At 40.2% G+C, this 26,208-nt stretch overlaps 1 protein-coding gene across 16 annotated transcripts in view; it reads right to left on the reverse strand.

Annotated features, from left to right (window-relative positions):
* FNIP2 (folliculin interacting protein 2) overlaps positions 1–26,208 on the reverse strand; it is a 104,736-nt gene that overhangs the window by 38,780 nt on the left and 39,748 nt on the right. For 7 of the 16 annotated variants that reach the window (XM_074822929.1, XM_074822927.1, XM_074822932.1 and 4 more), the window contains 5 exons: positions 24,389–25,706; positions 23,445–23,601; positions 21,171–21,371; positions 17,345–17,460; positions 12,306–16,106 (listed from right to left, as the gene is read on the reverse strand). In XM_074822929.1, coding sequence (XP_074679030.1) covers positions 16,028–16,106; positions 17,345–17,460; positions 21,171–21,371; positions 23,445–23,601; positions 24,389–25,706 — 1,871 coding nt within the window. In that variant the 3' untranslated portion in view covers positions 12,306–16,027. Of the gene's footprint in view, positions 1–7,246; positions 7,324–12,305; positions 16,107–17,344; positions 17,461–19,146; positions 19,306–21,170; positions 21,372–23,444; positions 23,602–24,388; positions 25,707–26,208 lie in introns of those variants that run through there. The other 9 variants (XR_012623121.1, XR_012623123.1, XR_012623122.1 and 6 more) reach the window with 3 other exon arrangements.

The raw sequence follows: 26,208 nt of genomic DNA on the forward strand, positions 1-26,208 counted from the left end.
GAAGTGAGAGAAGGTAACTGTGAAGATGGAAAAAGATGACAGCAGAAGACCCCAAAGCCAACAGCAGGACCAAAGGATGTGGGAAAAGGCTGCAAGCCTGGAGGAGACAAAGGCAGAAGCTGGACAGGTAGAGGTGCAAACTGAAGAGGTCCTCAATCAGTCCTATCTCACACTTGGCTCTTGAGCCTCAACATACCTCTGCTGTCTAGCAAACAGCTACAAAACCCAATGGGGAAAGACACATTTTCTCATTCCCCTCATGTCCTACCTTTAAATGTTGCCTCTAATTAATGCCTTAATTTTATTTTATTTTTTTCAATGTAATAAAATCCCTATTGTAGCAGCATTAAAAGACAATCAGATTTGACTGTTGGGCAAAGCACAGGAGGAATGCAAATAACCAACAGCTGACAACATAGAAATTCTGGTCCCCTTACAGAATAACTGCTGTGTGGATATAAATTCTTCCCCTATCAGTTACATACAGGCTTTTTTGCCTACGTACATCTTAAACACCAATTATCCATGCAACTTAGGAAAATAAAAAAATCATAATTGATGCCCTCTTACTCAAGGCAAGTTTTGAGAGAAAATTAGTGCTCTAAATGGCAAGATATTCAAACAAAAACACTGATTATAACTCTGTTATCGATATGAGCTTTTAAATGGCATATGACACATCCAGATTGGTTCAGTAAGAAAACAGGTTTAGGGCTGGATAGTAGCTGAGATTTTTTTGTTGGTTTTATGGCTAGGGATAGCCAGATGGATAAGGATTTTATTATAGGTATTGGCAAGTTAATGCTGCTGAAAGCCTGACACATGATGCGTTGACTCAAAGTTGGAACATCAAATTTTCATCAACATTAAATTCAAGCAATTTTTCTGAAACTGCAGCCTGGATGTGCCACCATGGTTCATGTATTACCCACCTCAAAAGAAGAAAACCCACAAACATTGGGAATTATTCTGTCTGAAGTGAAAAAGATAGGTGAAGAGGATTCACCACAAGAGCCAGAACTCTTGAAACTTGTGCATGCAAACTCGTATGCAAAGCTCTGCTCACCTGCATGCCTTGCTCGCAGGCAGGTCACAGAGCACACTGCCTCTTCACATCACCCAGCCTAGAAAACTGGCTTTCACTGTCGGTCATCTTCTGCCTTCCAGTCTATCCTGTAGACTGGGGAGAAGCACTGCAGTAATCCCCAAACCTTGGATTGTAGATTAACCCTTAATACATATGTGATTTCTTGAAAATACATGCATCATATTCATCAGTTAAATTCCCGATTTCCTAATTCAGGTATGAAAATGGTGTTGGCTTGGAATGCCTGAACCAAAGCAATCCAGCTGGACTTGAGTACTCTCCAAAGGACTCACCTGTGGGTGACATTTATTTTTGTTTCTTAATTTGTAGCATAGATAAAGGGAGCCATTTACATTCCTGAAAGATCTTGTCTCAGCAGTTTCCCTTTTGAGACCATACAGTAAGGGAAAAAGCTAACTAATCTATTTGTGGCCTTCAAGTAGTACACCAGAAACTTTATAAGCATGGACAGTTGCCTGCCTGGGAAAGCTGGTCATCTAATTTTAGATATGCCAAGATGAACAGGAGAAAAAAAATGTTATAGAGAAAGTAGGGTTAGCAAAGAAAGAATTCTGGCCAGTAAGAGAACAGAGTAACTCTCTGTGCCCATCCACAAAGCATGACATTTTGATATTAACACAAAGGATAAAAAAACTTTACTGTTCATATCACTTGACCTGCAGTGATTAAACATCTCCCCGGAGTTTATCCCCTCATCAGAACAGGAATTCTTCCTAAATTTGGCCCCTATCTCTTAGTCAGCCTCACATCAGACCTTCTCCAATAGTACAGACTTCAATTGCAACACTGAACACACAACTATCTGAGTTGCCGCAGAAAGGTTACCTGAACTGAGCCAACTCCAGCAATCAGCAAGGGAGGGGCTCAGAAAAATGAACAGAAAGCTGCTGCATTTGAGCTACAGCAGAGAAGGTCAACATTTTCCTGACTAATCAGGGATTTGGGTCAGGAGACATTGGAAATGGCGTATGTTTTGGATGCTGCTTCCGCTGAAGCAGAGAGATGGGGATGAGTCTCTTTAACCAAGTAACAAGCGACAGGACAAGAGGTAATGGCCTCAAGTTGCACCAGAGAAGGTTTAGACTGGATATTAGGAAGCATTTCTTTACAGAACGGGTTGTTAGGCGTTGGAATGGGCTGCCCAGGGAGGTGGTGGAGTCCCCATCCCTGGAGGTGTTTAAGAGTCGGGTTGACACAGCGCTGAGGGATATGGTGTAGTTGGGAACTGTCAGTGTTAGGCTAATGGTTGGACTAGGTGATCTTCAAGGTCTTTTCCAACCTAGATGATTCTGTGATTCTGTGAAACCAGGCTCTGCTTGGCTTGTGGTGCCTGCCAGCACTCCACAGCCCAGCTGGAAGCCATAAGCAGCTATCAGCTTGGGGCTCATGACACCGCTGTGGCACCGAGCACATTTTTCACATACTAAGACAGCACGGATACAGGCTGTTAGCCGAGGAAGTTTATTAAACAGCCAAACTGCCAGCTGCAGACACCATTTCTGCAGGTTAAGCTTTTTGTTTTTTTGGAGTGATCACATTTTTGAGCTGCATAGAGTTTATTAAATGAAAAAAAAAATCATTGACATTAGCATTGGTTCAACTTGCGTGTCAGAACACCCCAAAACTAATATTTGAGATGCATGCAATGCCTTGCAACTCGTCTTTTGTTTTCTAAAGGGGCCGAGGTTTTAAGTTGTAAATTTTACTCACCAGTAATTCAACCATCTTGCGAAACATGCAGAAATCACAGAAAGCAGTTTGATAAAGGAATTTAATGCATTTAACTTCAGCAAGGCCAGCCCCTGGGAATAACGCAGTTTTGTACCGCAGCACAGGCAGTCTTCTGAAATAGAAATGAACCAGCCACGTACTCTGCCCTGTAGCCTCATGGAAGCTATGTTGAACGACAGGCTGAGGGGCCAGCTTTTCACCTTATTATACCTTTGGGAAAGAGGAATTACTATTGTTGAGGAATTCTGCGGTGTGCTAAGAGGTTTCACAATCCGGGGCAGATGGAGATGGTGAAAGAGCCTAGATCTGTCAAAGTTAAAGGACTAAATCATTGCTTCTGTCACATGCCTCTGGCAGCCATCACCCGCTCCCCTGCAGCTGGGTTGCCTTTTTCTTTGCTAAGGGAGCACAGTGTTGCCAATGTGAGAGAGGAGGATTCATCTGGGGGCTCAGATGGGGGAAACACACACACCCTTACAACAGGCCACAGTGCCTGTAGCCCACGGTCTGCTTTTAGACCTGAGGGAGAAAGGCGAAGCCTAAGCCCAGAAGTCTGCTGCAGCACTGCAGACGTTGACACAACATACATGAGAAAACTGTATCCTGATGCAGAGGCTGTGGTTGGGCATCCACTCCTCATGAGAGTTGATTTAGAAGAGTCCTGTTTTTTGATTTCAGAGCCTGCTATGTCTTGCTCATGACCTCTAGAGTGAGAAATGCATATAGAACTAGTCAAAGTTTACTTAAGTCTACTCTGTATTGACCAGGTAGGAGTCAGCTGCTCAGCAAAACAGACTTCTGTCAGGTTCTTTAGGTTGGAGCAATTTCTGAAGGTGGCAAGGTATCAGAGGTATGCTAACAAAATGCTTTTAATTCAAAGTTCTAGCATTTCAAAGTTCAGATTTGCAAATGGTCACATTTACAGGTAATTTAAAATTGAATTTTTACTGTGCCAGGAAGCACTAGGTGCCAGCAAGAGTCAAATACAGAAGGCAGCTTTATTCCTGTTGCTGGTTTTAAGGCAAGTTTTTAATAGCTTCCAGTTAGTTTGGGCAATGAAGCTAGCTGCAAAGTAAATTACAGAAACTTAAGATTTGCTACATGCAATGTATAACCAAAATAATACACTGCAAAAAGTACAAATACCACTATAGTGGTCTCAAGTCCTGAACTGGAGGTACATGTGACAAAATAACTGAGGACAAGTTACACTGAAGTACAAGTTTGAAAAGCAATTTAAAAGTTGATATCATTAATATAATTTTGTCTAAAATAACAAGATGACCAAGTCCCAGTTTCAGTGGGACTCCCATGTCCTGAACACAGCACAGCTTGAGTAGTTAATACTTTGGGGTTCCATACTGATTTTTTATAGGATAGCTAGTGTGAAGTCATCAGCATCAGCAAAAAGCTTTGAAAGAGGAAGACAACATTTTCTTATTCTCTGCTGGCGGCATACAGCCAATTTTCCACACACTAGACAGGAGTTTAAAGAGAGATGTGGACTCTTGTATTCTACCCAGTCATGACTGTTAAGGTCTTATTTAAGATGTCTGAACTCTGGAGTGTACTCTTAGCTATTAAGACATGATTTGACCTTGATTTCTGAGCAGCCCCTGCTCAAAGCCTTTGCATTCTTCTTCAAATTGTTCCACCTCTTTATGGATTTTTCCAGCTGACCCTTTTGATCCTATTTGAAGAAGCCAAGTGGGGCAGTTCATTATGTGGAAGAATATTAGGCCTGAAGAACAACAGCTGTAGCTCCAGCAGAAGTTAGAAAAACTTTTATATGGTGCTGTCTTCCTTGTAATTTCTACGAAGCTGCCTTCTGAGTGCAAAATATGCTTAGCAGTTCATCTTAATTCTCTGATGACTTTGCCTTTCCCCAGCCAGCAGGACAGCAATTTTGCAGCTGCTGCTACTGCACCTAATTTATCAGCAGCTTGCTTTGCTCGTGCTCAGAGCACTGACAGTCATGGTCATAACTCACACAGAACCAGGACTCCACTCTTGAAGGAAACAAGAGCTACACGATGCCCTTCTACAGCTTTCACAGCCGTGGGAGATGCTCGGCTGGACTGCTGGGTCCCGCTTCTGCTGATGCCCAGTGCCAGCCCCACATCCCTGCCGATGCTCTGTAATGGTCAGGAAACAGAGTCACAAACTGGAAACAGAATGAATATATTCTGCACTTTTCCAGGAGCTACTTCTCTTGCTAGAGTGTTATTAAGGTCAGAAATAATGACAGCTACCTTCACAGGGGGCTTTAGTGGTGAGGAAGGGAACAATTAGGATATATTTCAATAGGTTACCTTAGACAGTCTCCGGTGGAATAACAATCAGGTCCGATATGACATACCATGAAGGGTAATAGGTCTGCAAAGCTGAGTTATTTGATGCCAATCTAGAGCTAGGCAAGCAATCCAAAACCAGCTTTTACACTAACTGCAGCTGGGGAAAAGGAGAATTCTATTGGCACCGGTCCCACAAAACACACGTTTTGTTATTATAGCCAGCTGTACCTCTGTTACTTCACCAGTCCTTCAGGGTGCAGTTTTCATGTTACAGCTAAGCTGAAGTAATGGGTAGGCAATGCTGGAAAGAAAAATCGTGCTCTTCCCTCTCATCTTCAACACCTGGCTATGGATTCTCAAGGCATCAGTAGTAGCTCTCATCTGACCCCTACTGCAAGCAGGTAGGTAAAGGTAGATTTCCACCAGCAAACACAAGTGATCAGCAGCAGATTGGCTTAACTAATGTGAAACCCACCGCCCAGGATTCCCATTTCATCACTGCTTTAAGACGACTATGCTGAAAGGGGCAGACCTGTTGTCCTCTTCACCTGCTGCAGCCACTTCCTTTGTGCTGGCAGTGGCACCCGCACACTCGAGTGATGAGCTCAGAGACTCAGCCTCATCTGATGAGCACAAAGATCAAAATAATATGTCTGTTGGTTGAATGGGGCTCTGAGCAACATGATCTAGTTGAAGATGTCCCTACTCGTTGCAGGGCAGTTGAACTAGATGACCTTTAAAGGTCCCTTCCAATCCAAACAATTTTACAATTCTATAAACAGGATTCCTTCCCATAGCAGGCGCCTAGACTTCTCTTTCTCTTGGTGTCAAACCTTGCATTTCTTCCCCTTGACATCCGGGAAAAACTCAGGCTCCCACTGGGTTTGGCATTTGCTGTTCTTCAGAAACCAGTGGTGCCTCTCAGCTACTCATTTTTACAAGAGCCACTACTTAATCTCAAGCAGCAGAAAGAAATCATTTAATATCCTTTGTTTTGGGACAGTTTGTATGTTTATCTAATTATCCAAAAGGCACTTTATCTTCAAGGGGACCCACCATCTTCAGCTACCCAGCAGCTGGCCAAAATCAGCCAGCTCACCAACAACAGCCAGGATCGCCATGGCTATTGCAGAATGTAATTCCTTACAGAATGACAGTCACATCTTGTCTACTCATGGTTGCTTTTCATCTTCTGATTCCCACCACATGGATTAAAATAAGCAGCACCAAGACTGAATCAGAAACTCATAACTGACACTTGTATGGAGTCAAGTGGCATTTATGACCCATAATTTTATTTTTTTGCTCATTCTTCTTCTATTTCCTCCTGCTCCTGTCCTTTCACATAGTTTAAAGCCATAACACTGGTTACAGTATTTCAGCTTGCATGCATACTTCAGAACAAAACTACATTATATCACTATTTTCTATATTAAAATAGACGGATATAAAGATGATGCATTGCCACAGCAGAATATTCATTACAGATACCTGCATGCCAATGTGTAAAAGCTAGCACATAAGCTGTTTCTGTGAAGCAGTAAGTTAACATCTTGTACACTCCACATGCTTGCCTGTAACACCTTCCCACTGCCTCAAACAAGAAACTCACTCAGAGACAAGTTTGATCTTTCAATTCTGCCTCTATTTTTCTGAAAACTAGCACTTGTCTTGAGTGGTTAATGACTCCTGCTATTTCTCACTAAGTGTTGCTCAGCAGCTTGTCATGAGTTACTGTTCCCCACATCATTCATGCATCTCAAGCAAAAAATAAAGATACATAAAAGCAAAGAAGCTGGTGTTTGGAAAACCAAAATACATTTCTTTGGCAGCATCCCTCGAGTAGACACTTTCAGCTAAACTATCCTTATAGGTATAATTGCGATTGTACGCAATAAGCTTTTAAGGCAGTATATTAGAATGAGAGAACGCTTTTTCTCTTTTTTTCTTTCCCGCAAGACAGATGTCTGGATGACAGACACACTATGTCTCTCTTTAAAGCAATTGCCAGGAAGGGAAAAGGGAGGCGTATACATCCCCCCACCCCAGCTTGGCCAGTAGGACTGTCCAATGACAAAGGCATTCATTTGGACTCAGAAGACCAGGTACTAACCTTTGCCGCAGCCTCCCCGCATGCCTTTGGCCAAGCGCCTCATCCTTCTGTAATGAACGGCGGTAATTACCAGAATGCTGAGAAAACAAACAGAAGCTGCTTTTATGCTGAGCCACAGACACAGGGTGAAAATTCCTGACCTGCCACCAGCCAAGCTTAATCAAGAATTAGGAATGATTAATCAGTGTGGTTAACTCAGCACGGTACTGAGATTAAGATGTGTTACAGAGTGACTAGAGACAGGTTTAATGAATCCAGAGATGATCTCAGCATTGCTGCATAGTGCTGTACTACACTGACAAGCTGTGCTATCAGGATGCTCTATGTTATACATCTCCACAGAGCATATAAAACTGCATTTAACTTGAACAAGTCCTCCACATTGTAAAGCTCACAGTCACGTTTTAACCTCAACTACAACGCATCCCAGCTCAGCGTCACAGTCCTGAGAAAAAGGGCAGTGGTGTGCGTGTTGGCAGCCAACCATCACCAATCTATTGGAAGTGTTATAATGAAAAGGGTGGTCCGATGCTGCCAGAGACTTCACCACAGACCGCTAACAAGCAGCTCATCTGCATGCAAAACTGTAGTTAAATGATTTTCAGAGCAGTCCCCTTTTGTTGGGGAAAGAGTGACACTTAGCTATACTTGGCAATCAGCAGTGAGATGACCTGTAGGTGCAGTTTGCCGCTTGGGTTCATCAGGACAGTGATTTCTAGGGACCCCTGCTTCATGCACTTTGCCTCCAGGATGGGACCACCCAGCTCTTAGCTCTCCAACCAGACCAAGGTTTGAAATCTCCTCAGCACAAATCGCAAAGCCCATACCAGCTTTCTCTGGGGCTGGCAGAGCAGTTGCTGGCCACAAAAACAGACAGGCAGAAAAAGCTTCATATATTTAGAAGAAAAGAGAGAATACTAATTTGAAGAGAAGCAAGGCAGAGAGGAGGCAAGCCAGCTTTTCCCTGTAAAGTTTAGTATGATCCCAGAGATGAGCTAGTTAGATTAGGTCCTTAGCAGCAACATAGTTTAAACATCATGAGGCTCAGGACAGGAAGCCTTCTGAAGATGAGAACAGCATTCTTGAATTACCAGCTTCCTTGTGTCTATCAAGAGCATCGTCACTCACACCTGGGAAGCCACCAGGTCTTCTTCAGAGCTTATTTAATTCAAGCATATAATAACACACAGCTCCTCCTCCAGTTGCTCCCACTAACCAATGAATTACCTACGACACTCAGAATTTATTTAGCAACATCACAAATGGGCTTTGCATCTTTTTCTTTGGGTGTTTACCCACTACTGAGCAACAGGAGAGATTATTGCATTCTTGTGGGAAGAAAATGGCACACAGGAAACCGGAGGCGGCTGTCTACCTTTGGGGTGTAGCCATAGCTAGGTCTAATACACATGGTTTAAATACCACAGACCTGACAAACTCACTTGAAACGTTGGTGTCTGAGTTATGTCCCCAGTTGTACTGCACTGACATTGGTCAGTTCGTCACTCACTTTGGCAGTCATGTCAGGTAGGCATGCAGAGGACACTGCACAACAAGCCTTCAGAGTCAGTCACCCTTTCATGTTAGGGACATCAAGCCCTCACAGGAGGATGCCAGAAGTGCAATTATGGGCAGGCAGGGCAAAGGAAAAAAGTTAGTTTTCCATCAGTGCTAACTCCAGTTTTGCTTTATCCCCCTGCCAGGTAGCCTGCTCCCTATCTTCTTGAACAACAAGGCCACAATGCAAGGGCCAGGCTGGCCTGGGACTCGGGCAGCCAGGAAGGCTGTCTTCACCCATGCAGCAAATGCGCAGCAATGATTTGGGCATCCCAGGCACCTCTGCTTCCCAAATCAAAAGGTAAGGTAGATTTTCTCTATTAGAAACAAACCTGAAGAATTAAAGCACTTGCACCACAACTGTAATGCTCTGATATGAGCCAGTCCCTTACAGAGGGCAGGACGAACCGATGGTTTGGAAATGTGATTTTTAATTTCACATTGCTCATAGCATATTCGTGTTTCAGGGTCAAAAAAGTTGCATGTTCTAGGGAATCACAAACAGTTCAACAAAAAATGCTCAATTCAAAATCCCTATATTTTTCAAAACGAAAGTGAACAATTTTAGGAGACTTGTCTATCTTAAGGCTAATAGGACCTGTGCAGATCTTGGAAAGAAAAAAAGAAAAGTGATACAATACTGTAGAAAATGAAAAATGAAAACATTTGTGACAGCAATGCACAGAAAACTCCCCAGGCTCATTTTGCCTAGGGAAAAAGAGATGAGGTAGTAAAACAAACCTAAAAGGGTAGTTAAAGTTAAGGACTATTTGAAACAATTTGTTATATACAGAGTTGGAATTCAATCCAATGGAAGGGAAAACATTTTCATGAGCCAGATATCCCAGCCCTTGACCCCATGGCACTCTTATCAGACAGCACAACCGCTCCCTGAGAAGATCTCAAGCAGACCTAAGGATCACTTTGTATTTCCACATCCACAAACACTTCCCTGCCTATAGGAGCAGGAGCTTTCTTCCTTGGTGGGAAACTCCTTCCTCAGGGGAATCTGCTCTCTCTCAAACACTCAGATCACAGTAGAATCTCTCTTGTAGCTCCAAACAAAAATAAGTATAATCTCATAAACTGGATTTCTTCTAAGTGCTTGACTGTCACTGCTAAGCCCTTCGGCCTTGTAGTGAGTGACCTTTAGGATTTCGAGACAAAATGCTACTCTTACTTGTACTGCTTAAACTGTTTTAGCCTTGGGATTGTGCCAGACAGACAACTGACTAACTATTGTAAGAGTCATTTTCCAGCATGTGGATTACTAGCATGTGGCCACTTAAGCTAATTTTATATGGGATCAGAAGCCTTATAGGTCACAGTCTCATGGTTTGTCACTCAGCTGCATGTCCTTTATGTCCAAAATCCTGTTTGACATGTTCAGTCATGCTCTCTTCAACCATATATGTACAGAAAACCAAAGAATATGGTGCATGGATGCTTAGCAGAAAGCTTTGCTATGTTATATGACTTTTTCATTTATAGACAAAAGGAGGGAGGAAAGACTGACAGAATTTGGCACAGGACTTAATTACTTTGTGATACAGTTCATGTTTATTTATGCCTGCTGTAGCCTTGAACTACTCGTTACAGATCCTCCTTTTCATTTATACGAGAGAAAATAGTTAAATCAGTTGTTCACCATGAATATTTGTATTATTTCAAGTCACATCTTTTGAACAAATCACAGAATTTGACTGCAATGCTCGAGAGTTTTTCAAATCTAGGTATTATTTTATCTTTTACTGCTGTCAGTTCTAAAAGCTCCTTGGCAGCCCTCTCCACCCTTTCTCAGTGCTTGGCCATTTTATACTGCTCAGCCTGTGCATCTGCCTCTTGCTAACCTGCCATAGTCCCAATCATATGAATTCTGAAAGAGACTGGTTAAGCATCCTTTAGAAAAAATTAAACCAGTTGATATGACTGACAGATTAACTACAGTTTTTTAGAAGTACTGAAATCAGAGCAGAGGAGCTTTGTGGAATCTTACAAAGCCTGGGTGGAATCCCAGTTTGCTGCCCCACACAAACTGCTGAGCCAGTCCAGTGACCCACAAGTATCAAAGACACCAGGAGCTGGAGCAATCTCCCTCCTTTCCTCTCTTGTTCCTAGCTGATGGGTCCCATCTCTTCCTTTGCCCTTACACTAGCACTTATTGGAGCCAAATTCAACTTGTTAACACAGCAGACAACCATCAGCAGCTTTTTTTTGTGCACACTTGCTGCACCTGGCTATGAGTGATTCAGTGAGCAACAGAGCAAGCCACAGTATAAGAAACTTGCAGATGGAGCTAGACTGACAGGAGGAAAGACTAAACAAGGTACTGGAGTCTGCCCCTAGTTATAGGGGTTAGTTATTAAATGGTTTCAAGTCTTCTCATGAAAGCACAGGCTTATAAAGGTGGAGGCAGCTACACAGTTTGGCAAGAAGAAAGGTGGAGTGAGGTTACAGCTCACCAAAGCACCATCGTTTGATGTACTTTTCACACTAAAAAACTTTCACTCTCATAAAACACCAAATCTGGTTATTCTCTGTAACAGGTCTCCATTTGTGCAGGGGTACTAACAGGAGCACAAATTACACAGGAGTCAGAGTAGACAATGCAACAGACATTTCTCCTTATTTCAAGTGTGTGCACGTAAGCATTTAGCACCTTTGAGCATGAGAAAATAAGTTATTTCCAAGTGGTCCAGAGTTGATAATTACTGCAGCCAGATCAGAAAGCCAGAAGCTGTATTCAGGGCACTGTGAAAAATCCTTGATGCTAAAGCTCCTGGGCTTTTGTTTTATTTCCAATCCTTGTTAGCCTGACCAACAAGGAAACCTCAAATGTTTTGGTCTACAGGTAAGAAGTGCTTACACCCTACAAATCAGACTATACTCAGACCTGTTCAAAGATATTCAGCATAATTACAGTTGATCATCTCTTCTCCATTTTTATTTCATAAATAAGGACTTTCCAGTAAGCTGCAGAATACTAAATAGAAATTCAGGTCACAGAGAGTTTGACACAAATTGAAGATCTCTTTATTTTAAACTAATTCATGTCAAGTCCATTAACCAATTCACCATCCAGTAGACACAAGGTGTCACTCATTCCTGTTAGGTTGAATAATTTTTAAAATTGGATATATTATGTAATAGCAACACATTTTCAGATAGCTCTTTTCACATGCACTTGAGGTAAATGCCAGCCACACAGGTCTGGGAAACCTCTGCAGGACCTATTCCAACAGTTACTGTCTTTTCTTTCCATTCTTTTTTGCAGCTAGTTTTCACACTATGAGAGCTCTTGCTTACATATGTAAGTGGGGTAACAAAGATACTAAAAGTGTTCAATCAGGTTCCAAATTTTGTGAAGCCTTCCTGCTAGACATTTCTTGGAACATTTACATACTCCACTAATGGGTTATTGCATGCCCATGCACTATTAGATCTCAACTCCAACAACAACATCTATTTCAGAAGTTTTAAAAATGAAGATACCAAATACCACTTATGTTCATTTCAGAAAGTTTATTGCACCAAATGCCGCAAAGAAATAGACCAAAATGATAGCATACATAAACAACTATAAGAAAAAAACCCATGTAGTTTGACATTGGTATTCAGTCATTCCTAAAAAAGCCTATGCTCTCCAAACATGCAATAGCAACACACATTTTTTTTTTTTTTTCTACTATGGAAAACCTGCTATGTATGTCAAATTAGCCCCTTGACCTCAAAAAACAAAATGTCTATATTCAGCAGTTCAGACTCGATTTTGATTTAGGTCCTTTTAACTGAAGTAGAAGTTATACTTGAGGGATAAGAGATCATTTTGCGTAAACTTTAGATACAAGAGTTTAGTGTCTAAAAAGGGTTTTTGACTTTAAGAGTAAAGATGCATGTAACAGGGAGTGAGGAAGATCAATCTATAACTGGAGGATGCCATTAGAAGTGTGAATTACAGAACCAGTGTCTATATAGTTTCTTCTGGGCAGAAACAAGTTGTATACATTAGTTCAGAGTACCTACTTAAATTAAAATGTTTAGATCTTGGTATCATTTGGGGCTAAAGAATTTGTTTAAATACTACAATTTAGCAGTTCATTCCTCCTCTTTGTGGATGAAGGTTTAGTCTTGTCTGAAAAAAAGCATACATTCCTTAAATTGCACTGTGTAAACTGCATTTATGTGGGATTTTGGAAAGACTGTGCACTCCCACTTAACCAAGAAAGTATGTATTTAAGTTTACAAAAAACTATGTAATACTGATAAAACCAACTTTGGAATATTTGAAAATTAAGCTACATTATCAATTTTAAGCACATCTGTACATTCATATCACTTTTCATCCTATTAAAATAAAATCAGAAACATGCCCTAAAGATGTCTAACAACACATCTGTAAGTACTTACATGCTGCGCTAATTTACATAAACAGCAAGATGCTACCAAAAACAAGACTTAAGAGTCAAAAAAGCCCTAGAAGGTGGAATCCTGTCAACTGAGGTAGTACATTTGGTGGAGGGGAAAATATGTATTTAACTTTCTTTAGCCTAAAGTCTTTTAAAGGTAATAAACAGCTTTCACTGTGGATTTTCTTTCCCCCAGAACTAAAACTGTGAGAACAAGATAGTTCATCATGTAATTTCTGAAAAGCAGCAAAATGTTAGAGAAAGCAGCAAGAACTACAAAGTTTTAGCCTGGGCTGAAGAAAATCCAAGTGCTTTTCACCATCGGCTCACATGCCATCCCTTAGGTTAATCTGATGTTTTGCCAAAAGGCAGATTTAAAAAAAAAAATTAAATAGTTCATGTAGTAAAATCAGGTGTTACTGATAATGGTATTAGTCTTGGAATCACCGAATGTTGGCTGACCTTTGACTTCCTTAGTACACTCTATGATAACAAAAGCATATTTCTATGTTCGCACGTATTTCTTTGAAAAATTGTCAGAGTCTGTTCAGATAAAAACCCAGCTAATACTTTAAGAGAACTGGAATGGACTTTTAATGAACTCAGCTACTATTTAAGAGTGACATGAAATAGGGAAAGTACATGAAGATTTCTATATACACTCAGGGAAGCAGTTGCATAATCTTGCGCACGCACATATTCTCATCACAGCGGTAGTTTAGGAATATGTGCCTTGCTCTATGGTTCTCACTTTGTCTTAACCTTGTGGAATAGAGAGTGATGTCTGCTAACAGTTATATGCAGAGTTTACTTTCCAGCAGATAGAAGGATTCACAGATCAAAGATATGAAATGTTTGCTTAGCTATAAGCAGTAGGAGAAAACCTGAACCATAGAAAGATTTTAGCCTTTTTAGGCAGAATACTAGGGACAAGTATGAAAATGCGATAAAAGAAACATCTGGAATGTCAGGTCAGAAACCCAGCATATAAGGAACAGCTTTAGAAGCATTGAATCAGAATATTAAGTATCCCTCCACTTGGAAACAACCTCTCTTCACAGTAGGTCAGTCTACCTATTTCCCTCAAAAAGCAACACAAGGTTAATCAAGACTTCCATCACATTTAAACAAGTCACAATATGCACATTATTTCAAATCATTGAAAGTTTACTGTAGAAAAGTCCAAACATCAAGGTAGTAGGAAATAAAAACACTTTTTAATAAAAGTGTGTCCCTTCAGTGTTAAAAATCTGTAATCACCAACGAGGAGAACTCACAACCAGTGACCAGGAGTTTCTTATTAGAATTCACTATTCCCAAGCAATTGTGTTGCTAGCAATTTGCTTGCAAGCTGACAATTTCAGACACCTCATTTATGCTGGCTCACAACAGAATGGTCCAACATTGAGTTTTCTGTTTCTTTAAGAATGTTTGTTTTGATTCTTTGTTCTCTCCTCAGTCTGGTCCATAGTTTCATATCCAGCTTAAGAGTGCTTTATGAAAAAAAAGTATTTTTTTTACATTCATGTTATCAACCACATGAAAACAGTAAAATACAAAATTTTATTTTGCTTTCTAGAAATACAGAAGGCCAGTATCAACTAGTGGAGAAGTAGTTTCTGGTCTCAGAGTAGTTAACCTATTAAGGAAAGGCACCCAGATGATAGTTCAAGATTTCTGTAGAATCAAAAAGGGTAATTGCAAACATTCATAGTAATATCAAATATCAGGGTTTCTCCCCTACATTTCATTTTACTTCAAACAATGCTCCTCTTCTATTCCTAGAGTGGTAACTAGTAGCTGGAAAATGTAATACTTTTGACTAAGGGTTTGGTGGGGAGTAGTTTGTTATTTTCTCAATAAGATTGTCTTCAGTTTGTGCCAATTGCTTGGTGTACATGCGCGCAGACACGCGCTAACAGCACTGGTATCATACAGAAGGTTTCTCAAATTCATACTCCTCAGAGATAGTAATACTTGATGACACCAAGACACAGGTTTAGTTCCCAGGACTACAGTCATTCAGAAACTCAAAAGAGTTATTGAAGTTGCATCAGCAACAAATGTAAACTGAAATTCCATAAGGCTTTCCAACAAAATCCCTATCTCAGAAATTCATTCCATTCCACTTCTAGCCATGGGCTCATTTGAATGCCTCCTCATTAAAACAAAAGCAGCCACAGCTTTCTAGCCTCGTCCTTAAAGGGAGAAGTCACATCACCTCATGTACACCTCCATTCCCACATTTCATTTGGCTGCTGAATCCAGGTTCCTTGTTCTGAGCCCACCACTTCTACTATACAAAACCATGCGTATACTCTGCAAGAAAATCATGTCCCGTCTAATACACTTGTGTATAGGAATGTTATATACATAGTTTACAGCTCCTCTTCCTCCCCAGCCAAGAAACATACAGCACACCACACTTGCAAGCGTAGTATTATGAAATCCATTCTAACCCACTTGTTCTTTTAACTGTTACTTCATGGTTTTGAGCAGCGTTTTGGACAGCAGCTCCTGGTCTGCCACATAGTGTTAACTTTTGTCCTTTGAATAAAAATAAAATGCAAGGATGCAGTCACTTTCTTGATTTAAGTCAGAAGTGAGATTGTAAGAAAAACCTGAATGCCTTTTACGTTATGTAAACTGAAGTCCTCTGATAAAACATCCAGTTGAAATCAGAATCGGAAGGTGGTAGAATGTAAGTCATCACCTGCTTTCCTCAGTGTTCCCCTTTACCAGTGTTTGGCACCTCTGTTCTTCATTCAACATTCCCATTTTCTTTACTTTAAGGGAATGACTATCCTGAGATTTTAATTTATAAGAGTATTTGAGCAACATACGGGGAATGTGTACTTGCTATAGCAGCCAACAAAGGCAAGTCATTGGATTCAATCCTAGAAATTAAAAAAAAAAGAGACAGACTTTAAAATATACAGTCACCTTCACAAAAGAAGATAAACACAAGATATTTTTCATCCACTTTAAAGAAACTGGAAGTGTCTTGCTATAACTGAGTTCATTGTTTAATTATTATTTATTGCCGTTAGTCATAACATACCAGTAAAGGTAGGTAATAATGTTTAAAACCAAGAAGTATGCTATTATTTAAGTCAAAAGATAGCAGTATTACATTTTGTGGTATATAATCTTTTGTGGTTGAAATGAAAACTTTTGTTTATTTACTAAGCCATAAGCCTTAGCTTGTAGTCTTACCAGTCAGTAGGCACCAATAAGACCTGTTCAAGAAAGTGCTAAACACCAGTTTATGGGAGACTGCATTTCATGTTTTGAATATAACTCAGTCCACTATATAGTAGCACATTTTTACCAAAAATGCCCAAAAGCTGCAATTATTAATTATGCAATAACAGTGCCAGGAATGTCTCTTGAATGCACCGGTCAGTTTCCAACCACTTCCAAATGTAAAGCTGCTCAGAGGCCATAACGTGTATATATTTATACACATATACACACACTGAGAAAAGTGCTATTTCAGGGTTTCACTATTTACAGCTACACTTCTCAGTATGAAATCTTGAACAGTCTGGATAAAGATAAATTAAGTTTTACCTACAGTGCTAAAACTTATCTTCTTGGGAACATGTATTCACTTCTTCCACCTTCCCCCTCTTTTGATGTTAGCAGGTGCATCCCTAAAGGTCATGTGCCAATCAAGTACTATTATTAGAAGACAGCTGCCAAACAGGGCACCTGTCTATTTTCCTACACCTGCTTTTTGAGAACCCTTCCCTCGATAAAACTGCACCACCTAACCTTCCAAAAATTCTCAAGTACTTGTTGGCATGAAGTTTTCATTAAGGAGATCGAGACAGAGAGTGGGAATAAATGCATGGATAACCTTCTAATGACCAAAATCTAAACTTTTGTCATTCTTAAATCTTCAGAATGAAAACTAATTTGTTCTTGCTGTAGAACTGTGTTTCCTCCTGATTTCCAGATGGCTCAGCAGAACCCATTTTTACACTTTATTAGGTACATGAAAGAGGAGAGTGCTAAATACGAAGTAAGAAGCAAGTCCTCATGGGAACAAGATGTCAACATCAGAAACTGAAAAGGAAAACAACTGCCCCAAGTTTTGCCATTGGTTAAGACTGATACCTGCAATACTCACCCCAACACAATTCCTAGTTCTTTTACATGCACTCTTGTATGTCCTCGCAGATATTCTGAAAGCATTTTGCTTTTGAGATACATCTCTTGTAGTCTATCCTCAAGATGCATTATGCACTGTAAACACAGACCAAAAACCTCAGAACGGCTTAAGCAATCACATGCAAATTTTACAGAAATGTAAGCATATAATTTTAGCTTTTATCTTTAGCTAGAACATCTTTCAAACTAAATCTCCACTCCAAAAATCCAGAAGCAGCAATTGGTTTTGTTACAGCAGTGCTAGCTACACTAAAAAGTTACACTACCCCCTCAAAGGGGAACTCCTTCACAGAACTGGGGCATTCTAGCTTTCCTGGGCAGCAAGTTTGTTGCACAAACTGCACACCCCTTTTCCACTCAAGTCAGCCACAATGTTTCTGCTGACTTAAAATAGTTTTAACTAGGTTCAAAGACACTCAAGACATCTTACTAAGAGACAAACCAGAATACTTGGATCAAGATGTCTTTGTTATAAGTCAGTACTATTTTTTTCTGAAACTCACTTTAGACAACAGTTCCTAAAATTAGCACTTTAGCTCTAGGAATCTGCCATTCAAGAAACTAAGACACAAGAAGTAGAAGACACCATTATCTTATTTGTCATAAAATTATAGCTCTTTTGCTCACTACTTTACTGCAAAAGCTAGGTTACGAATCCTTTTTAGGCATTTGTTTTTATTAGTCCTAAGTACTTGTAGTTTAAAATTGCTTAAACATTTGATGCTGTTTGCCAAAAGGTAATGGGTCAAGTTGAAATACCAATTTAAGCACTCCCCTTTTCTTTCAGCAGTAGCATGCTAAAAATGCATATTATTTTTAAATACAGTCGTGTGATGCATGGTAATTTCTCATACACCAACTGCATGAGAGGCAGATGAACCTTAGCTTCAAAGAGAAATAAAGGGTTTTTTGGTAAGACAAGATCAGTAGGTAGGATGTCTTCACAAGGTGAGTAGGTAGGATGTCTTATCAGGTGTTTTGTTCTAGGACAAAAGGTACATTCAATTTGATATATTCCTTCTTTTCACAGGGATGACCACTTCAAAGAAGTTAAATTAGTTCAGCTCTCCAAACTCCAGGAGATGAAGGCAGGAATTGCATGCAGAACCTCACATTATCAAATATATAATCATCCGGCAGGCGTAGTCAGCAATTAGAAACAGTAGCAGCAAACAGCTTCAGGCCATCGTCCAATGTACTTTTCAAGTTGAATGAAAACCATAAGTATTAGAAATGAGATCCTGTGAAACCAGTTTTGCTAATTAATGAGCAAAAAGACAACTCATGCTTGTAGATAGCCTACCATGTATTTTTCTGATGGTCTGGAGCAAGATGAAGATTTTTAACAATTCTCTGAGCTTATATCAGGTCTTAATCATGGAAGATAGAGGCATTTTAAAAAAACTTGCTACATAGTAGAATAAGATCACTGCCACTAGTGGAGGAAAGGCAAAAGCTTTTTGAGAGGAGTTTGATCTATTTGTTTCAAGCAAGTTTTCAGTCAAGTCATTATAATCATAACACTTCTGATTCTAATTGAAAGGGAAACATTCTTATCTTTTCCATTCCACGTAACCCAAATGCAAAAAGCCTATGAACACTTCCTCAGTGGTTCAGGGGAGCATGCAGCTAATTCACAAACTAGCAGTTCAATGTATTTCAATTCCAGTAATCGTGCTGAAGGATTATGGATTTTTTTTTTTTTAAGTTGTGAGCAACTATGGAAGAATCCCACATTATTCTAGAAGAGAGATTCTTTACGTAAAATTATATGCTCCTCCTGAATGCCAGCAAAGAATCAAAAGACATTTTTCCCCATAAGCTTGGTACTTGAATCCATTTTGTTCAAATTGTCCACATTAAGCGAGGTACAGAAGTCTTTTTTTTTATGTTAGCTTCCTCTGCAGCTTTTCTCATTGACTAAACAGAAAAAAAAAAAGTCAAGTCACTTCTAAAAATAGAAAAGTAGCTTAAAATGAGTTTAAAGGTGCATGTAAAACTTTTGACATATTGCCGACATGCAGCAGCTGCACTCATCACTTCCCTCTTGCCCTGACATACTGCAAAGCTCTCTGCAGTATGGTTACTAGTTTGAAGTGCCACAACAAAGATATCACCACTTGCCTTTCATCCAGTCTCAAGCTGGGTTTTGGTTTTTGTTGTATCACAAAAAAACCCAAAAAACTTATTCATCTGAACAGTAACTGCATGTAAAGAAACATGCACTCCTAAAGGAAACTTCAAACATACAGCATTATGCTCACCTCTGATCAATATTAGTACATATGTTTTTGTCAAAATTTAACTCAATAGAATCACTAAAATAAAAGAGTCACACTTCTCCCCCTAGAGTTTAGTAGAACACTTAACTTCCATGCACTGATAGTTCTGTTTTAGCAGAGAGCTGTAAAATCATCTGACAGGAGGATCAAAGTGTCTCTAAGGTGTCTTATAGAAAATTTACAAACTACTAGCACTGCCACTTCACTGTTTCTTTTTGGAAGAAAAAAAAAAAAGGAAATAAACCCTGAAAAACACTCCACCTCCAAACCCTTCCCACACCACACAAAGCATACAGAAATTGCATACAGAAACCCCAAGACAACACTGGAAAGAACACTTCAGTTGCAAAATCAACTATTCAGTTTAAAAATGCCAGTATTTAAGGTGTTACCGTGCAAGTGTTAAGATACAATTTTAATCAAATTACACAGGTTTTTTTATGCCCAGAAGGATCCAGAGACAACATTGACAATGTATCCACATATTTTGCCTAGCACTTGACTTCAAGAACTCAGTGTAATCAATACCAATAATTTTATCCAAAACAGTGCCAACTAATACTATTTACAGCTGTTAGTGTTTAGCTCTATCTTCTTCCATCTGCTAGCACAGTCATTACCCAGGCTTCCTACAAAGTTTCTCAAGGCTATCTGCTGAAGGACAAATCAACTGCAGTAATTGAAAAAGGGGTGACTACTGAAAAGAACAGCCCATCTCCCGTCACCTACAATTGTGCGTTAAAAACTGTATTGTAATTACCACTGTCAGACTTGTGGGTAATTTGCTGTAGTCAGCAAAACCAGCATTACTGATTTGCTCTGATGAACTCCACTATTAATGAGGACAAGAAAGGATGCTGGGGGATAGGGAGTACGCAATATGACAAAGTAACATCCCCTGCTGCAACCCACCCACCCTCAGGTGTTTTCAGGTTTCAATCTCCTCCCAACAATCCTATGGAGACATCAGTAAGGCTGAGACAGCACTTGCTGACAGGCTTAGCTAAAATATGTGCAAACGAAGGGTCAAGTAAACACACACAGGCACAATTATTTGGGGAGGAGAGAGAAGAGGCATCCACTGCGCGGGGCAGGATAGAAAGCCCAAGAATACAAAGTTGTATGCTAGAAACAGGCTTGGGTAGATAGAAGCTTCAACAACATAAAGAAAAGTGTAAAAATTACACAAACAGAAAAATAAAAGCCAAATTTAAGAGTCCTAATCATAAACGCATGAGGACTATGCTAAAATTGTCTAAAAACTTTAGTTTTGGCATATATATTTTGGAGTAGTTAACATTAATCTAATCTATCAGATATGTTACAGATAAAACAGTATCTGTTACTGGACTGTAGCATGCATTCTTTTAAATAAGTTGTACCAACTCTGCATTATTTCAGGCATTAGTTCATTGGTACAGAAACATGGTGTACAAAACTCTGCATTTGCTATCTAAGCTAAGAAATTTCATTAGCTTCAGTCTTCAGTAAAGAAATACTTACAAAGTCAGCTGGGACGTTGAGTTTGTAAAGCTGTAAAATAGACTGCAATAAACTGGATACTTGACTCGAAACCAAAACATCCTTGCCTAACTTCATATTGTCCATCATCTTTCTCTGGCTTGTAGCTACTTGTACGTTCCATTTATCTGTGTCTGCAATAATGCAGACAGCTTCTGCTATGGGCTCATCTAGCACTGGATGCTGCAACAAATACAAAATACAAACATTATGTGACACTTTCACATACATTTCCACAACTTAGTCTGAGGTTCTGCTTTTATTCACACTGAGGCAGGGAATAAGTGATCCAACGAATATTTTTGTCCAATAGGAGAACAAAGGCATCTCAAAAATGATGAGGAATACCAACTTCAGTGACAGAGTTTACATTCAGCAACATCAGGACAGTTAAGTCTTAACTGCCAATTTGATCAAGGCATTTAATTCTGTTTATTGAGGATCTAGACGAGGGGATCGAGTGCACCCTCAGTAAGTTTGCAGACGACACCAAGTTGGGTGGGAGTGTTGATCTGCTTGAGGGTAGGGAGGCTCTGCAGAGAGACCTGGACAGGCTGGAGCAATGGGCTAAGGCCAACTGTAGGAGGTTCAATAAGGCCAAATGCCGGGTGCTGCACTTGGGCCACAACAACCCCCAGCAGCGCTACAGGCTTGGGGAGGAGTGGCTGGAGAGCTGCCAGTCAGAGAGGGACCTGGGGGTGTTGAGTGACAGCCGGCTGAACAGGAGCCAGCAGTGTGCCCAGGTGGCCAAGAAGGCCAATGGTATCCTGGCTTGTATCAGAAATAGCGTGGCCAGCAGGGACAGGGAAGTGATCTTACCCCTGTACTCGGCACTGGTGAGGCCGCACCTCGATGACTGTGTTCAGTTTTGGGCCCCTCACTACAAAAAGGACATTGAATTACTCGAGCGTGTCCAGAGAAGGGCAACGAAGCTGGTGAAGGGTCTGGAGCACGTGTCGTACGAGGAGCGGCTGAGGGAACTGGGGTTGTTTAGTCTGGAGAAGAGGAGGCTGAGGGGAGACCTCATCGCCCTCTACAACTGCCTGAAAGGAGGTTGCAGAGAGATGGGGATGAGTCTGTTTAACCAAGTAACAAGCGACAGGACAAGAGGGAATGGCCTCAAGTTGCACCAGGGAAGGTTTAGACTGGATATTAGGAAGCATTTCTTTACAGAACAGGTTGTTAGGCGTTGGAACAGACTGCCCAGGGAGGTGGTGGAGTTCCCATCCCTGGAGGTGTTTAAGAGTCGCGTTGACATAGCGCTGAGGGATATGGTGTAGTTGAGAATGGTCGGTGTTAGGTTAATGGTTGGACTAGATGATCTTCAAGGTCTTTTCCAACCTAGATGATTCTGTGACTCTGTTTAAGTAGTGCTTCACAAGTCACTACTCCAGTATTTTTTTTCCTTCAAGTACTCCACCTTCTCTGAAAAGATGCTTCTTCCAAAATGAAAAGAGTTGTAATTATACTGATCCAGTGATGGTGAAAGTAAATTTAACGTTCCAGAGATATGTGAGAGATTTCACTATGCACAATCAAGGCAGGGTATGTATGAAGAGACAGCATTGTATTAGACCAATCTGATGTTTAAAGTTGTACACACGCATCGCTGTTTCAGATAGTACATGAACTCATTCTAGCAGCATGATTCTTAATTGCTAGAGAAACTGTTGACTAGTAATAGATGAACATTTAAAATTGCATACTAAGGTCACACAGTTACTTTAGTGAAAGGTTAGTTATAATTATATAGTTTAGGAGTACCTAGAGTTTAACACAGCAGTTACCTATAGACAATTACTTTCTGTAGTCAGTTCTGCTAAAGTCTAGTATAACATAGGCCTCCACAAGGCTTCATCTCCCTTGCAACACATGCCACTAAGTGGCAAAATAAGATGTTTCAACTTGCATATCATTTTTATGAAATATAGATGATTCTGTCTGCTATTGTGACTGAAAAGAGAAGCAGTTTGATGGTTTTTTTCCTTGTTCATAACTCAAAGTTGCAAACAATTTTTTTGGTGTTTATCTTTGAAGAGAAGCCTTAAGAGAGGGTAAAGGAAAGCACACGTGATTCTTGCATGAACAGGCTTTGCATACAATGAATTAAGGGCTTACAGTTTTTAGAAGGAAGACATATCAGGTGTGGCTGTTAAAAACAGGCAAGTAAAGAGAAGCCTATTCAAAGGACCTGCTTCTGTAGATCTCAGTAATATCACAACTCCCACTATGACTCAGAACAGTACTTTAACTCACATGCATTGCATGAAGTAGGTCTGCTAGTAGACACTGCTTGAGTTTTTCATCATTATTTATTCCGTGCAGCACTAGATCAGGTATATATGTGTGACAGTAACCTCCTAGAAGTGATCTTCCAAAATTTTTCACACATTGACTGCTGATTGTATTTGACCTGAAATACAAAGCAGATAAGATTCTGGCTTGACAGAAGGCACTCAGATTTTACATGAATGCAAATTTTGGTTTATCACCCCTGCTTCTACCGCAAATATTAATCAACAGTTGTACTCAAAATACAGTAAACCAATTACTGGTGCTCTGTGAAACAATTATTTTAAAAGCTGAACTTTAACAATGTATTGATTCCTTCAAATTTATGAAAAGGCAAACCTAAATGTATTACAGCTTGTGGTATGTATGAGCTCTCTGTTCTGCACCTAACAGATTTGCAAAATGTGAACTTTCTTCAACTCAGCCCAAGTAATAAACTCTTTCTAGATACCTGCCTTAAGCATCAGCAACCTCCATGTGTACCTGTAAAGTTCAAAACTTTTCAAATAGGATGCCCTTATTTATTTCACATCTGTCTTTGATTTGTCAAACATGTCAAATCTAAACAGTTATCAGTTTAAGCAAAGTTCTGCTTGTCCTCAGATGTTCTGTCTACATGTATACATTAAATGTTTCAGGCAGCTTATATAAAAAAAGTTTGATCACTTATTAGACATTTGAAGAACACCTTTGTCACAAAACTTCGCTACCTAAACCTGCTTCATCTTTGTTTTCTTTTTGCCAAGTCTGTTTACAAGAATCCAAACCACATCAGGGTCTGTTATGGATTTGTTTGCAAGGAACTTCATCAAGATCCCAGAGGATTTCAGACTTGAAACCCTGAAATCTCTAAAAGTAGCAGCAGCTTTTGACTCCATTTAGTTCTAAATTAATTTAAACTTCCTTACCTTGGTAAAGGAAGTTCCACTTCTGCAAACTCTTCAAGTCTTTTGCTGACATTATCATGATGCACTTCGTCAGGGATACAACAATCACCTTCTTCATCACTGGCTCCAAGAGCACTGTCTGAACTCTCGTTCCTTGGAATGTCCCCTTCAACTCTGAAGGAGATTTTCCTTTCCGCATCCCCATAGGGGACATCTTTAGCACCTACTTTAGGGGAATCCTCTTTGACAGCAGAACCTACTTCCATGCAGCCATGGGAACGGTTCTCCAGATTGCCAGAACATAAAATTCTAGTTTCTTTCAGGCTTCGCAATTTTACAGTTTCTATGTTATCTGCGGACAGAAGTGGGTCACTAGATATTGTGTTCACTAAATTCGTTTCAGTTCCTTTACTTTCCATATGTTGGTTAAGTATACTCTCCTTCCCCTCACAAGGTGGGATTTGTGCATAACAAACATTATGTTTACTGAAGGGTAAAAAGACAGCTTCACAACTTTCTTTCTGATTCAGGGAAGCATCCAGAGTCAGATTTGTGGAACTTGAGGCACAATGTATCACCTCTGGATTTTTTCTGAACGCTTTCAGATTTTCTTCCATTTCTTTTCTATGTGTTTCTAAGTCTGACTCTGGTGATGCAGAACTTCCAATCTGAAAGGTGACCTTTTCTAAGTGTGAACTCCTGTGTCCAGACCTTTCAGGACAAGGTAAAGCAGATGACCTACTAGACAATTGCTTTTCTACTTTTCTCTCATTCTGGTTCTTGCTCTTCTTTATATCCATTAAATCCTCCAATTTAGATGGCTCTTCAAAGTGGTAGGATACGATTCCTGTATCAGTGACAGTTCTTTTCCTACCATCAGCTGCTCCTTTACGGAAACTGCTAGTGAGACAGTCAACAGATGCTTCAGAGTTCTGACTGGCCTTTCCTATCACTTCTCTCTTTTCTTTTGAAGAGGCTGAGACAGCATGAGTGCTTTCTGGGTCATGTACCCACTCTGTAATACTATTGTTCTTACTTCCATCATTCTTTGGAGGTAGGATTGGAGGCACAAGAGCAGGTTCATTTTTAACAGTGACAACTACATAATCAGACTCCTCTACCTCTCCTTTTTCTAGTGCAGTTGTGATCTTACTTCCATTTAGCACTTGCTCTTCTTCCCCAGCCTTCTCACTCCATGTCAGTTGATTTTCCTGCAGCTCAGAGCACCGAATGAAGTAAGTTAGAACATAGAGCAAGCGCTGCACCAACTCCTTGCGTTTTCCAACAATAACAGTTCGAGTCAATCTAACTGGAGAGCCTATGGCACCATAGAGATCACCTATAAAGGAAAACAAAAATTTCACATGCTTGTTAGGTTGTAATATAAGCTACACCATGTAAATTCAACACATTTTGAAACAGCATTTACTATGGACAGAAATCAGACAGTTAGTTTCTCTCACGGTAAGTTCCTAAAAGTTTAAAACAAAGAGTAACAGAAGCAGTCCCCTAGCGCTTCTTACACCTCTCTTGTGTTGTCCTGGTTTAGCCAGGATAGGGTTAAGTTTCCCCAGCAGTGGGGGGGAAGGTCTAGCCAGGTTATTCAGATACCATGCAACATCACATCCTGGCGCGGAAGGGGACAAGGGGGTTACCTCGTGTACTGTGGGATTTGCTCTATTCTCACTGCTGTATTGGTAGATATTTTGCTCTGTTCATTGTTATTACTGTTATTCTTATTGTTATTGTTGTTGTTTGTTGTGTTGCTGGTGCACTGTTGTATTAAACCTCTCCTTATCTCAGTCTCGGGGCTTTGTATTTCACTCCCTTTGTGGGGGAGG

Source organism: Strix aluco, chromosome 4 (genome assembly GCF_031877795.1).
Source record: "Strix aluco isolate bStrAlu1 chromosome 4, bStrAlu1.hap1, whole genome shotgun sequence".
NCBI classification, from domain to species: Eukaryota; Metazoa; Chordata; class Aves; order Strigiformes; family Strigidae; genus Strix; species Strix aluco.